The following is a 12,720-nucleotide window of genomic DNA, read 5'->3' as shown; positions in this document are numbered from 1 at the left end:
GAAAGTGCTGAGGGTTGAGCGCGGACGGCTTTATTCCTGTCCTGACATGCTGTGCACACAAGATGACCCTTGGCAGGTCCTTTTTCTCTCTGAAGTAATGTATGTGGCACGTGGCACAAGGACAAACATCAGCATATAAAAGAATATAAGTCAAAGTCTGCTGAAAAAGGTTATTTGGAAAAAATATATTTGGCTACATCTACAAACTTCTGAGAGTGATTAATTATGCATTCTTGGATTTTGGATTTTAATATCAAACAAGGTAACTAAAATCTTAGCTGATTAGGCTTTATATTCATTGTATTAATTCATTAGGAATTTGATGCTGATTCATTTTGCCACCACTTTTTATCGTACTAATTTGATCATACGTATTTCACAGTGGTAATATTTTGTGTAGTGTGTGTGTGTGTGTGTGTGAGAGAGAAACCTAAAAACTTGGATATGTGATGAATCTGTCTGGCCTCAGGAATGCCGCTGGTCATATTCTCTAGTGAGATCCATTTCCTGTTTGTACAGAGAAACATGCATCCAAACTAAATGACAAATATGGATTTTTAGGGACACACTCTCACCCAACCTCTGTGGAATGAGGTTTAAGTTCACCCACAACAACTTCAACATATTACACAACACACTAACACTATGCAGTCTATTGCTGAGAATACATAAAAATTCAAGAAACATGATTCCAGTTAAATTATCCATTAGACTACTGATAAAATAGGTCTGATCCAAACTATCAGATAACACCAGTGCAAAAGGTGATGTTAATTTAGAAATGTTAAAAATGTGTTAATCTTTAGAAAACACATGAATTCACACATCCCATACATATGAAGTCAGAAATCTCAGTACATTTCAATTTGTTCTCAAATAATGCAGTGTCTTGATTTAACATGATCACTGTCAATGCAATTCTGCCTGATGCACCAGAGATGACAAAGTCACCACTGTATGGGATCAATAAATCGGTCACATTACATCTTAAGACACTCTTGTCACCAGCAACTCTCATGGCCATGTAGTCTGTGCTCTTCTGTCCTGAGAATAGGGGTTGTAATCTTGGGCATTTTTAATTAGGCAAACAATGGGATTATATTGTGATTAGGAACTCATTTCCCATATAAGGCTATGATGCACGTAAGGACAAAAACCATTTGCTAATGTCTAGATATTACACGACATTACTAGGAATCTTACTAACATAATGGTCTTGTCAGCTGTGAAACCTCAAGTAGGGCCTCAAGAAGTACTTGTTAATTGCAGACATATGATCACATTAAATACTACCAAGTGTAAATCCTTACCAAGTCTGGCATAGACTAAACATATCCTGGTGGGTTGTTGGTTTCCTGTCTATTCTCTCTCTAAAATAGCTGTCTTATAACATCTATAGGTTCATGGCCAGATTTCATCTCTACTTCCTGTGTGTAGTTAAAAAAATACTGAGATTTCCCAGTGGGTCAGTCAAGAGAACCATAAGATTAATCACATAACTTACAACGAGGAGAGTAAGATGCTTTAATGAATAACACGACTCTGCAAATAATACCTACAGTGCCATGTATAAGTATTCACCCCTCAATGTAGTTTGCAAAATTATTCACACTAACATAAAAACATAAAAAAATTGTGATTGCATAAGTATTTACCCCAATTACTGTGAAAACACCTAAACTTGTTCTGGTGTAACCTATTGCCATCAGAAATCCTCTAACTCTTTGAATAGATTCCACCGGTGTGCAATGAAAGTGTCATATTATGTACATATAAATACACCTTGTCCTTACAGGTGCCATTATTTGAGAGCACACCTACACAAACATCATGAAGACTACTGCTAAATGCCGTAATACCGTAATTCCTTAATGCCGTAAATGTAAATGTAAATGAAATGTGTTGGACAAAATTATAAGTATCAATCAGGGTTATGAAAAATCTCATATTTTGAACATTCCAACAAGCACCATTAAGTCTATTATTGGGAAATAAAAAAGAATATTGAATATATTACTCTGCCAAGATAAAGCCATCCATCAAAAGTGCAATAAAACAATCAAAAGAGGCAATGTAACATTGCTCATACAAACTAAACAGGCTTAAATAACAAACATAATAACATAATAACCCCCAGGTGGTGTGGCTACTGATGTCCAACAGGCTCCACCTGAGCGAGACATGGACAAACATAAACAAGACATGTGACAAGATAAACAGAGGAATAACACATGAAGAATGGTACAATCCAAACACTGCTCATCACTCTGAGAAGACCATCACCACAGTGAAGCATGTCACAATCCTAACACTGATCGTTATCCTGAAAACACCACCCCCACAGTGAAGAATGTTACAATCCAAACGCTGATTGTTATCCTAAGAACACCATCCCCAAAGTGAAGAATGTTAAAATCCAAATGCTGATCGTTATCCTAAGAACACCATCCCTGCAGTGACGCATTGTGGTAGCAGCATACTGTTGGGGTTGTTTCCAACTGCAGGTAATGGGGAAACTGGTCAGAGTTGAAGGGAAGATGGATGGAACTAATGCAGGACAGTCCTTGACGCTGCAAGATGGCAATGACCCTAAGCAGACTGCCAAAGCTACACAGGAGTGCTCAGAAAGCAAGAGCCTCAACGTATTAGTGTGGCCAGGTCAAATCCCAGACCTCAATTCAACTGAGTGAATACTTATGCATAGCACTGCCAGTCAACAAAGCAAGTTAATCACTGGAACTATAATGTTACAATTTGTATATCAATAGTACCGGTTAGATAATTGTCTTACTGAACATATGGAGAAAATTAGAATTTGTGTGAAGGGGTTAATTGAGAGGTGTCATATGTAAGCACTCATATGTAATTCTCTGGAGAGATCTGAAAGTTGACCTTCATCTTTAAGGCCAGTTATATGAGTTCAGGGAACACTGAAATCTGTTTCTCAGTAAGTGATTTATTGCTAAGCCACCCATGAGTGCATGGCACCAAGTAAACATAGATCACTGGATTATTGGCTTTCTGTAGTCTGTTTGGACAGTGTGAAAAAAAGGGCCAACAGACATCAGTTAGGAGAGTGAGAGAGGAACAGACTGTGTATGTGTATGTGTATGTGTGTGTGTGTGTGTGTGTGTGTGTGTGTGTGTGTCATCTGTATTACCCATCTCTCATGGGTGTGTGCACGTTCACCCATGCAGTGGTGTATTTTATTGTAGCCTGTTGAGCGTGAGGCTAGAATATGCTGCCACTCCCCCGTGTGGCATTATCTCCCAGGAGACAAGAGGCTGTTTCCTGCTCTGCTATGACCATGTCTCTGAGAGGGAACACAGGTCACTGTATTAAGCCCACCAGTCTGCAAAATGCATCCTCCCTCAGTGTGAATTATGCAGTAGTAACACAGATGGAACTGTGTAAACACAGGCAGAGCTGATGAGTCTGATTAGGTGTAATTGCGCTGTGAGATTCAACAGGCCTTTCTAATATGCACACATAAAATTGGCCTTCATTTACTGTTGCTAATTACTAGTAATTACCATTGCTTATTCTGTTTTTTAATTAATAAAAAATATGAATGCACTTAGAAAAAAAAAGCATAGCATTACACTGAGACAAACCGGTTTATTGTAACCATGCATTTGACCACAAATACCCACTGGTAGGCAATACATGCAGAAGCATAGCTGAGTATTTATAATTATTATATTACAGTAATCTATTATTATATTATTATTATATACAGTAGTCTCATTTATTTATTAATGACCACAGAGATAATTGCCAAACACACACACACACACAGAAAAAACAGTGAGAGAAGAGATTACACTATTCCACTTACAATTTGTAGTCTGGAATTTGTCATATTAAACAGTTGGTATTATGCATTTGGTATTACAAGCACAATAAAGTATGGTGAGTGGTAGCACAAGAGAAACTGGCATTATGTGGAGCTCTTGGCAGACGAGCTCTTGGCAGACTTTCGGCAGATGGTTACATTAAGATATCATTGCCATTGGCATCCCCACTAGTTGAGGGGACTTTCAAAATGTCAAAACAAAACAAAAATGTTTTAGGGATTGATAATGGCATCCTAATTCTCTAGCCAATGTCAACAACTCCATAAAAATCTAATTTTCCATAACTAAAGCCCCAAGGCCTGTTTTTATGAAGTTGCCTTAGCACTGTTTTTCAAAGAAGGGGCTGGCATAAAGAGAAAAAGGAAACAGACAAACAGAATTGGTTATAAGGACCAAGACCTCTTGAGGGTTGGGTAACATTAAAGCACATCCACATTTATCTGCTGAATGTAGGCCATCATGGCTATAGTCTTGAGCATGACTAATTGTATTTAAAAAATCACATCCAGTACAGTATGAAGTGGACAAGACTTAGTAGTAATTTTTTTCCTGAGATTCCTTTTCATACTTTCTCTCTATCCAAAGATTTTTAGAAAGGCAAAGCGCTTCGCCCACCTTTAACATCACAGAGGAAATCTGTGGAGGTTCATGATCACTGTGAATGACTTCTATCATGCACACAACTCTAACCCATTGGGGTTAAGATAGCCACAAATTCCCTGATATAACACCCCTCATTCACCTCATAAGGCAGGTTTATAATAACTAAAAGGTTTATTAATGCAGAGAAAACACTGAACTCTGCACTGGTGGGGACCTCCAGGTTCTCAGCTCTACATTGCCATGGGAGTAGTGGTTGTTTTGACCTGAGGGCATTCACGGCTCTCTCCCATGTTTCTCACACTTGCACAAAAGGGGAACGTCTCACTTCTTCCCTTGATTGATCATGTGAGACAACTCGTGTTCAAAAGCCCAAATACTGACACAGTTCCTCTACTGATTTTCCTGGTTCCAGATAAGTGATCTTGACCTAATTATATCCATCCATGTGGCTGGAGAATAAGCTATTGTTTGTTTTCATTTTTTGCATGTGAAATTTTATTTGCCTCTGCAGTACAGATCAGAAAGCTGCAGTACACAATAAGCACAGAATAATATGCTTCATGTATATAGAAGCCTATACCAATGATCGAACTGAGAAGTGTGTAAACTAAATGTGTTCTTTACTAGTTTTGACGGTACCTGACTGTTTCTGCTAAGGTTCAGGAAATTGCTCATCTTGTTTACTTTATAGTCATGGAGGAAATCTTGCTTCCTTCTTACTATCACTGGACTACAAAGAAGAGTCAAACAAACCTGGTAATGTCCCCCACATTGCACATAAAACACACAGCTACAAATACAAGCTTCACAACTGACTGAAACTGGAATGTGCCTGAAAATACAATCCAAATATCAGTCTCTGTAATATCCACTATGCTACAAATATGCCTGATTTTATGCATGCACACAACTATAAAACGCAGTATACATATGATCTGAAGTGAAAGAGATTGGACATCCCAGTGTAAATTAATGACAGGAGAACACTTGATTGAGATGAACACAGAAACACACACTTTTACATAACTTCTTTGCCTTGGTGAGTCACCAATATTATGTTAAGCCCCAATAAATACTTTGTCTTGACAACCTACGTGTTAATGTCTCATCGATAAGGTTTTTATTGAACCTTCTCATGGGTGTTTCTGAATGCTAGAAATGCAGAACATGCATTAGCAAGAGTCTACATGTGCCGCTAGACCATAGCATTAATTCGCTGGAACATCGCATTAGCCCACTGGTCTGGAAGGCCAGTCTTGCCATTAAGTATTGCGAAATGGGCAACTTGGGAATGGCCGAGTCACGGCTGAGTCACGGCTGAGTCACAGCTGTCCCCAGTAAACCTTCACAGGCCGGCACTTTGTTCATCCCGAATGTTTGCACTACACTAATGGCCAGAACGATAAGACTCTCTCCGAAGCACAAGCCCATGAAACTTTCCACAAATGACTCCAGGATATGCATCTACAACATTTTTCAAGTTGATGTAATAATGTGTTGTTGTTGTTGTTGTTGTTGTTGTTTTTTTGGGGGGGGGCGTCTATCAGAGCTGCATGATCAAGGATAACCATGATCTTGTTCATAAAATGTCTAGGGTTCATATCTCTCCGAGAGTCAAATTGAACTGTCTCTAGAGGATTCTAAACTTGGAAAAACAAGCACTCTGAAACCCCCTCCTAATGCCAATGCATTTTAAATGAGTGCGTGGGAGCATGTGGGAGCCATTCTAGACAGAAGCTCAAGACCTAGCTCAACCTTCAGAAAGCAGGTTTAGGCCATATCTACGGCCTCCATCCAAATGGGCAGTCCAGATTGAACAGCAGGTCACAGCATCTGGGCAGACTTGGTGAAGTGGGTGATCTCCGTGGAGACAGCGTTACTGGGGCCCTGCTCCGGGGGCCTATCTGTGCTCTTGGCCAGGGAGGTGTTGTAGACGGAACCCTTTCTGCTGGCCTTGCATAGCGCCCCCCAGAGGAAGCGCAGCACGGAAGGGCTGAGGATGATGAAAACCCAGGGGTCGATGATGGAGTTGATGGAGATAAAGCGCAGGGCGATGAGATCGGTCTTGTCAGTCTTGTCGCTGTCCGAAGACTGAGTAGAGTTGATGTACACACGGATCTAACAGGAGAGCAAGAGGTGAAAGGGTTAGCTGCCTCTCAACTCAACAAGACACTATGCTTTGGAAGGACTTTCCACCACCAAAGGCAAACATCCTGGTTGCTTCCTGGTTATCCCAGTTTAATATCACTTTACCACAGCTAGTTCAGAAATGCAGGTCAATAAAGGCAAATAAATATTAAGATTTAATATAAATATTAAGATAGTATAATGTTCTAAGTCTCTATTATGCAGCAGTGAAATGTAGAAATCTCATTGGTGACATACAAGAATTGCAGTGGGAGTTATATAAGTAACATCTGGCCAGAATTTTAATTTATTATTCATTGTTTTAATTTGTTTTTAGAGGTAAAAGTTTTTGTACTCTGAGTGTATGGAACTTGTGGCTGTGTCTGTATCATTAATAGCCACAAAGACAATTTACCTTCTTAAAATCTTAGTAACAAAGTAATGTTTTATTTAAAAATCTCCCACAGGACTCAGACACAGTAATTGGGGGTTGCCAAATCTGAGAAGTGAAATGTTGCTGACTTGCTATGATTGCATGCCAACAAGTTGTTTAGTAGTAACAACACACTATTGGTTTTATCTTTAAGCAGGTTTCACGGAACAAAGATTCCGTCTTTAATGTATGTTTACCATCATTTTCAAGAAGCTACAAAATCTTTTACACACTTATAACTATTCTGTCAAGAACACAAGCATTCAGGTGCTTTGTTGCAAAATGGCATAAGCAGAAAAAAAAACAAAAACAAAAAAGACATTTAATTTTATGGTAAACAGGTTAAGACAGATTTAATGAGAAAGCTCAACTTGTTTCCCCAGCTGAGCATTTGGATGAGAAGTTGAGGAGGCTGGGGCAGTCGAGGGGGAAACACCACTTCATTCTCAAACTCTCCAGGAAATTTCCCTAAATGAGCAATATAACATTTTTTTTTATCTTACAAAAGGTCTGTTAGCTTCTTTGGGTTCCTTTTACTGACTTACAAGCTCAAGGAAATACCCACATCCAATTCAGTGGAATAATCAGTTCATCCATGCCAGTATTCTTTGGTTTTCACAGACAGGAAAAACCTTTACTGTGTATGTATGAAAAGATGATATAAAGTAATTTAAAGTCTCTTTACTTTTTAAAGTCACTTAAACCTTACATATGGTATTGTTAATATCTAAGAAATTCAACCAGTTTGTGCTCATCTACCGTATCAAATCTAGACTTGGTTGTAATCTATACCTCTGAAACAATACTTATATTTGCTTCTAATTTGTTTGATAAAATTTGGGTTTTTATCTACCCTTGCACTGAGATTTAGTTCAAAAGATGATCAAAATGTAGGGAATTGTGTGAGAATACTCTGATGCTCAGCTATGCTCCTCTGTGAAGTGCCATTTTTGTACACTACCTCGAAACTGTCCTTTCAACTAAGATAATCATTCATATTCCTCAACCCTTCTCATTTCCTTTTGCAAGACTCCCTACTTAGCTCAAACTTGTCCTTAATCTACAGAAACAGACAGATTAATTCTCAGTCAGAGCAGGTTGGCGATCAGCAGCTTTGACATGGCAACATTTTTCACTGAGGTTCAACTTCCTTTCCTGCTATTGTTAGTGTATTTTCCCCTGTGAACCACTTTCTCAAAGTTCAATTGAATATCTAATCATTACTCATTCTTGATTCACATGCTCCCTGCATGACATAATCCGTAAGAGCGGAGATTACTATGCACTGGCCATGTTCCTTTCTTCTCATCTGAAGCAAGAATGAAATTCACATGTTTTGGCATTCACAATACATCTTTGAAATCAGAGATCTGAGGTCTGATATGATAGTGGTGTAGTCTCTCTCTCTCTCTCTCTCTCTCTCTCTCTCTCTCTCTCTCTCTCTATATATATATATATATATATATATATATATATATATATATATATATATATATATATATATCCCTTGTATAGGTGCTAAGGTGCTAATTTTAGCAACAGTTATTTTGTGTTGGAGGTCTTTGTGGTAAAGCTGTTGTTCACTGCATCTGAGTACAACTGAATCCTGACATAATGGGGACAGCTAACCACACCCTTATAAGTGAATTACCCTTAAATTAATTGAAGTGCTAGCTCTGACACTACAAGGAAGCATACAGTGCAAACGCATTGTTTTAACTCTGTATGTTAAAGGATGATTCAGCAGGCTGCAAATCACTCCCCATGCACATTATGCAATGTAATTTGAACTGTGATTTTTCCCTCATTTGAGTCACAGAGATCAGCTCCATGTGCTCTCAGATTGTGAGTGGGACATTGTTTCACGAGCTCAGTATCAAACACAAAGTCAAATTGCTAAACATACTGCAAAAGTAAGACTGCCACTGTAAACCTTGTCTTGAAACCTTGTCTTATTAGGCTGTCTGCAAAAAACATTATTTAACATATTAATAACACATTAATAGAGAAATAATATACAAGTGAAATCCCGTTATTAAAGTGCATGTTAATTAATCTTACCATTAAAGGCATGGAGCATATTACAAATATGATTGTCATGATGACTAAGAGTATAAGGTACTCCACTTCTTCTGCAAGAGAAAAGTGTCTTCGTTCTTTCTTGCTCCGTGTCATTACAGATCTCCTGTTTATTTTGCGCCTCTTGTACATTAGAATCAAGTGATAAACTACAAAACAGTTGCATACTACTATTAAGATTACTATGAGAAGCATTACTGTTGCATATATGTTGGCAAAAACCCTGTATTTCTTCTCCGCAGGATTCATGTCAATGAAGCACCACGTCCCGGGACAATATTGAACGTAATGCCCGAAACCTGCGAAGGGCATCGAACAGAAAACAGTGCACAGCAAATAGATTGACGGAATGGTGATATATCCACAGCGCTTTGTGACATGCCGTCCATACAGGTATGGGTACCCGATTGAGACGGAGCGCTCCACGGCCATGGCGAGCAGGATCGAAAGAGTAGTCAAACTGAACAAAGTCATGCTGAATCCAAAGTAACTGCACACGGCGCCGTCGTCACTCATCCCCATCAATGTGGTGTTGAGAGCGTGAGCAGCTTGTACGATGGGGCTTACTAGACAAGTGCCCATTAAATCCGTTACTACTAGCGCGGTCACTAACACGTGGAACAGGGACTGGCGCTGCCGGCTCTGCTCCTTTCTGTGCCGGACTTCCAGAAGAACCAAAGCAAAGAGATTTCCGAGGACTCCAGCGGCGAACATCAGCGCACTGATGACCGGAGTTTCGTTCGATTCCACGGTCGTTCTATTTCGACAGGTGTAGATGTCTTGTGACATTTTTTAATTTGAGCTCTGTTTAGCTGCTTCAAAGTAACTGGGGAAATATCCACAAAGTTCCCTCCATATAGACAAAGAACCTTTTGCCGACACCCATGAAAAAGTTATAACGTCCAAACTTTGGACCACTGAACACAACGTGGTTTCGCTCCTTTATACAAAATCTGAAAGGAGGATTAAAAGCTGAACATTGTCGTCTGTAAGGGCACAAAACCTACCACTGTATGTGCTCTCGATACACTGCACAGGCGGTACTTCCAAGAAAAGATGCATCCAAGCGTTACTTTAGCCATGATTTTAGTACATCTGTGGCCTGCTTTCTTCTTCTAGGAGGCGGTCAGGTGTCGCACGTGAACGATCAGTTTTTTTTTTGTTGAATGAGCCAGGGGGTCCAATCCCTAATGGAACAACGTCACAAGAGTATTGACACACCCTCTCACCCAACCAGAAACACCAGTCATTTGATTAGTTTTAAAAACGTTGTGGAATATGGGAAATATGGAACCCTCTGCATTCAGTTAAAAATAATAAACAAGTTGTGAAGGCAATTTCTAAAGGCTAATTCACATTTGTTAAACGTGAGTTTGAACCATACTGAACTGAACCATACATTACTCCACTACAAAATGAAAACGTTTCTCTAAACGTTGAGTCACTTGTTTTCTTACTGCGCCCTCTACAGCTGAAACATAAACCGTTCCATCAGAATCATTAGAGAAAAATATTGTTCAAGTTGAAGTTCAAGTTCGGTTTATTCGTCACATACATAGTCATACACAGTAAAACTCGCAGTGAAATTGTGGAGAGTGCTCTGTCCAAACTGAGGAAAAGAAACAGGGGTGCATAGAGAAAAATATATATATGCAAGATAAATATATATATTCTACGTATGAATTGTCTTATAAGTACAATATGAATATTTATTTTTACATGTTATATATGGTCAGCAAGATGAAATAACGCTGCAAGACTAGGGTAAGACACACTAGTTGCACGGGTGCACACTAAATAGAAAGAATAAAGATCTCAAATAGCTATACATTTCTAATACTGTAATTTTAAAATGATCTACTTGGGGTTCAATGCTAGACTAGATTAAATATCTGAAATATCAACTGAAATATGCTTAATTAACCAGGGCTGAATTAAATTCTGAATTAAATTCTATAAAAGTTTTATAAGATTGCTTACAGAGGTAAACTAGATTAAACTAAACCCTTTAGTTAATTCAACACTAATGGTCTTACTACTCAGACTTCAATATTTAAGACTGTCTAGATGACCAGCAACTTGTTGCAAAAGTCGGGATTTCATTTTCTGTCATAATGATGATAAAAGCCTATGCTGCTACCCGTTATAGTCAACCAATACATAAGAATCACAACTATACCAGAGGAAATTCTAAAACTCTGAAAAACATTTGTTTTTATATTATTCATATGGTTGCAACTGTGACTACACTTTTCATTATTTCATTTTGCTTTGCAGATATAGTTTTTAATGCAACAAGAAAATGTTTTTTTAGGAGAAGTTTCTAAGGGAAATCTATTCAGCTATCAACTTAGGCCTTCACGGTTAGTCACTCCCAGCTTCCATGTTCCATGTTTTCCTTGTCGTGCGTATTTTAGTTCTGTTCCGTAGTTTCGTTTTCTCCACCCCTCGTTTGATTGCTCATACCTGTCCCTCGTTTCTAACTTGTTACGTTTATGTATTTTAACTCTGTCTGATGCCCGGTGCTTTTGCTGTTCATTGCGTTTGTGTGGAATATATTGAATGTATGCAAGTCCGTCTTTGTTTCGAAGCCTTGTTTATGTTAGCCTGTTTGATTCTAGCCGGTTTGTTTTTCCTTACCTTCGTATGTTACTTACTAGTTTTTGTTATAGCCTACTTTCCCTGTATGCCTTCGTGTGCTTTTGGTTTGTGTTTCCTAGCTTTAGTTTATCCTAGCCCTTGTTTTTGTCATGTATTCTAAAGCTGTCCGTATTGGCTCTATGACCCTGGACTAACCCTGCGACTACGACTCTGGATTTTCCCTTAATAAATTTTGCTTTTCCTCGCACATGCGTCCGCCTCCTTAACGTTCACCTTTACAGAATAAACAGCCCATCAAGGACGCAGCAAAAGAGCGAGACTCTGGGAGGCCATCCTCCTCTGCCCAACAATGTTCACCACAATAATAACAATTTAAAGAAGAAAATGAATTTAAAAATAAGGCGGTGTGGTGTGCTACAGGAAAAGACATCAGGGGAGGTGGGAGTAGCTATGGCAGTTGAGACGGGTAGAGGCTCAGTAACATCATGACATCCCACAACAAGAGAATGTCTATTAAGGGCAACAGAGTAGTTGACACTGTCCTGTCCTTTGGGTGATGATCTCCATCACACTGCCCTTGCCTTTGGGGGATGATGGTCTCTAACACTGCAAATTTAATCAAATTTATTTATACTGCACTTTTTACAACCAATGTCACAAAGCATCTTTATGAATATCTGAGTCCAAACCTTAAGTGAGCAAGGGATCCTCCTTCTGTACATGTGCTAGTGCACTTCACAACTTTGTTTCATGTGTGTCCCTGCATACACCTTCATTCAGAGTCATACCTACACCCTTCAGCTGAGGTTTCACAGGGGGGCCTCTGACAATAGCTACACTCTAGATGGCATCAAAGCACCATCCCACTGATGCCACTGTTTGAACAGGCATGAAGGGTCACATTCAGGAGATACAGACTTCTGCAGGTAAATTTCCAAATTTCTCCAGGTAAGCTACACTTTTACTGAAGTGAACTTTGCCACCCCATGGAGGCTGCACTTGGAATAAACGGTGAGAAAA

At 39.1% G+C, this 12,720-nt stretch overlaps 2 protein-coding genes across 3 annotated transcripts in view; one reads left to right on the top strand and one right to left on the bottom strand.

Moving 5' to 3' along the window:
- txndc16 (thioredoxin domain containing 16) overlaps window positions 1-9,452 on the top strand; it is a 30,327-nt gene extending 20,875 nt beyond the window's left edge. Inside the window, exon 20 of the transcript XR_014125592.1 lies at window positions 9,342-9,452. The gene's annotated coding sequence lies outside the window, so the exon portion shown is untranslated. The remainder of the gene's footprint in view (window positions 1-9,341) is intronic.
- On the bottom strand, window positions 3,621-11,935 carry ptger2a (prostaglandin E receptor 2a (subtype EP2)). Of its 2 annotated transcripts, none has more exons than XM_026999839.3 (2): window positions 9,082-11,935; window positions 3,621-6,578 (listed from the first exon to the last, which is right to left on the bottom strand). In XM_026999839.3, the coding sequence occupies exons 1-2, from the start codon at window positions 9,886-9,888 to the stop codon at window positions 6,285-6,287; spliced, it is 1,101 nt and encodes a 366-aa protein (XP_026855640.1). In that variant the 5' UTR covers window positions 9,889-11,935; the 3' UTR covers window positions 3,621-6,284. The 2 variants fall into 2 exon arrangements, with proteins under 2 accessions (XP_026855640.1, XP_035388401.1); XM_035532508.2 differs by having other exon boundaries at window positions 10,107-11,935.
- Window positions 11,936-12,720: the final 785 nt, after the last annotated feature.

Source organism: Electrophorus electricus, chromosome 10, assembly GCF_041902795.1.
Source record: "Electrophorus electricus isolate QZ-2024a chromosome 10, ASM4190279v1, whole genome shotgun sequence".
Lineage (NCBI taxonomy): Eukaryota > Metazoa > Chordata > Actinopteri > Gymnotiformes > Gymnotidae > Electrophorus > Electrophorus electricus.
Note: the sequence above shows the minus strand (reverse complement) of the source record. Positions and strands in the feature narration are given on the sequence as shown.

Bases quoted from the DNA above. Each gene is read 5' to 3' on its own strand.
- ptger2a (XM_026999839.3), bottom strand. From the start codon at position 9,888: ATGTCACAAGACATCTACACCTGTCGAAATAGAACGACCGTGGAATCG. The intron at 6,579-9,081 runs GTAAGATTAATT...CTCTCCTGTTAG, and splicing joins TATGCTCCATGCCTTTAATG to ATCCGTGTGTACATCAACTC.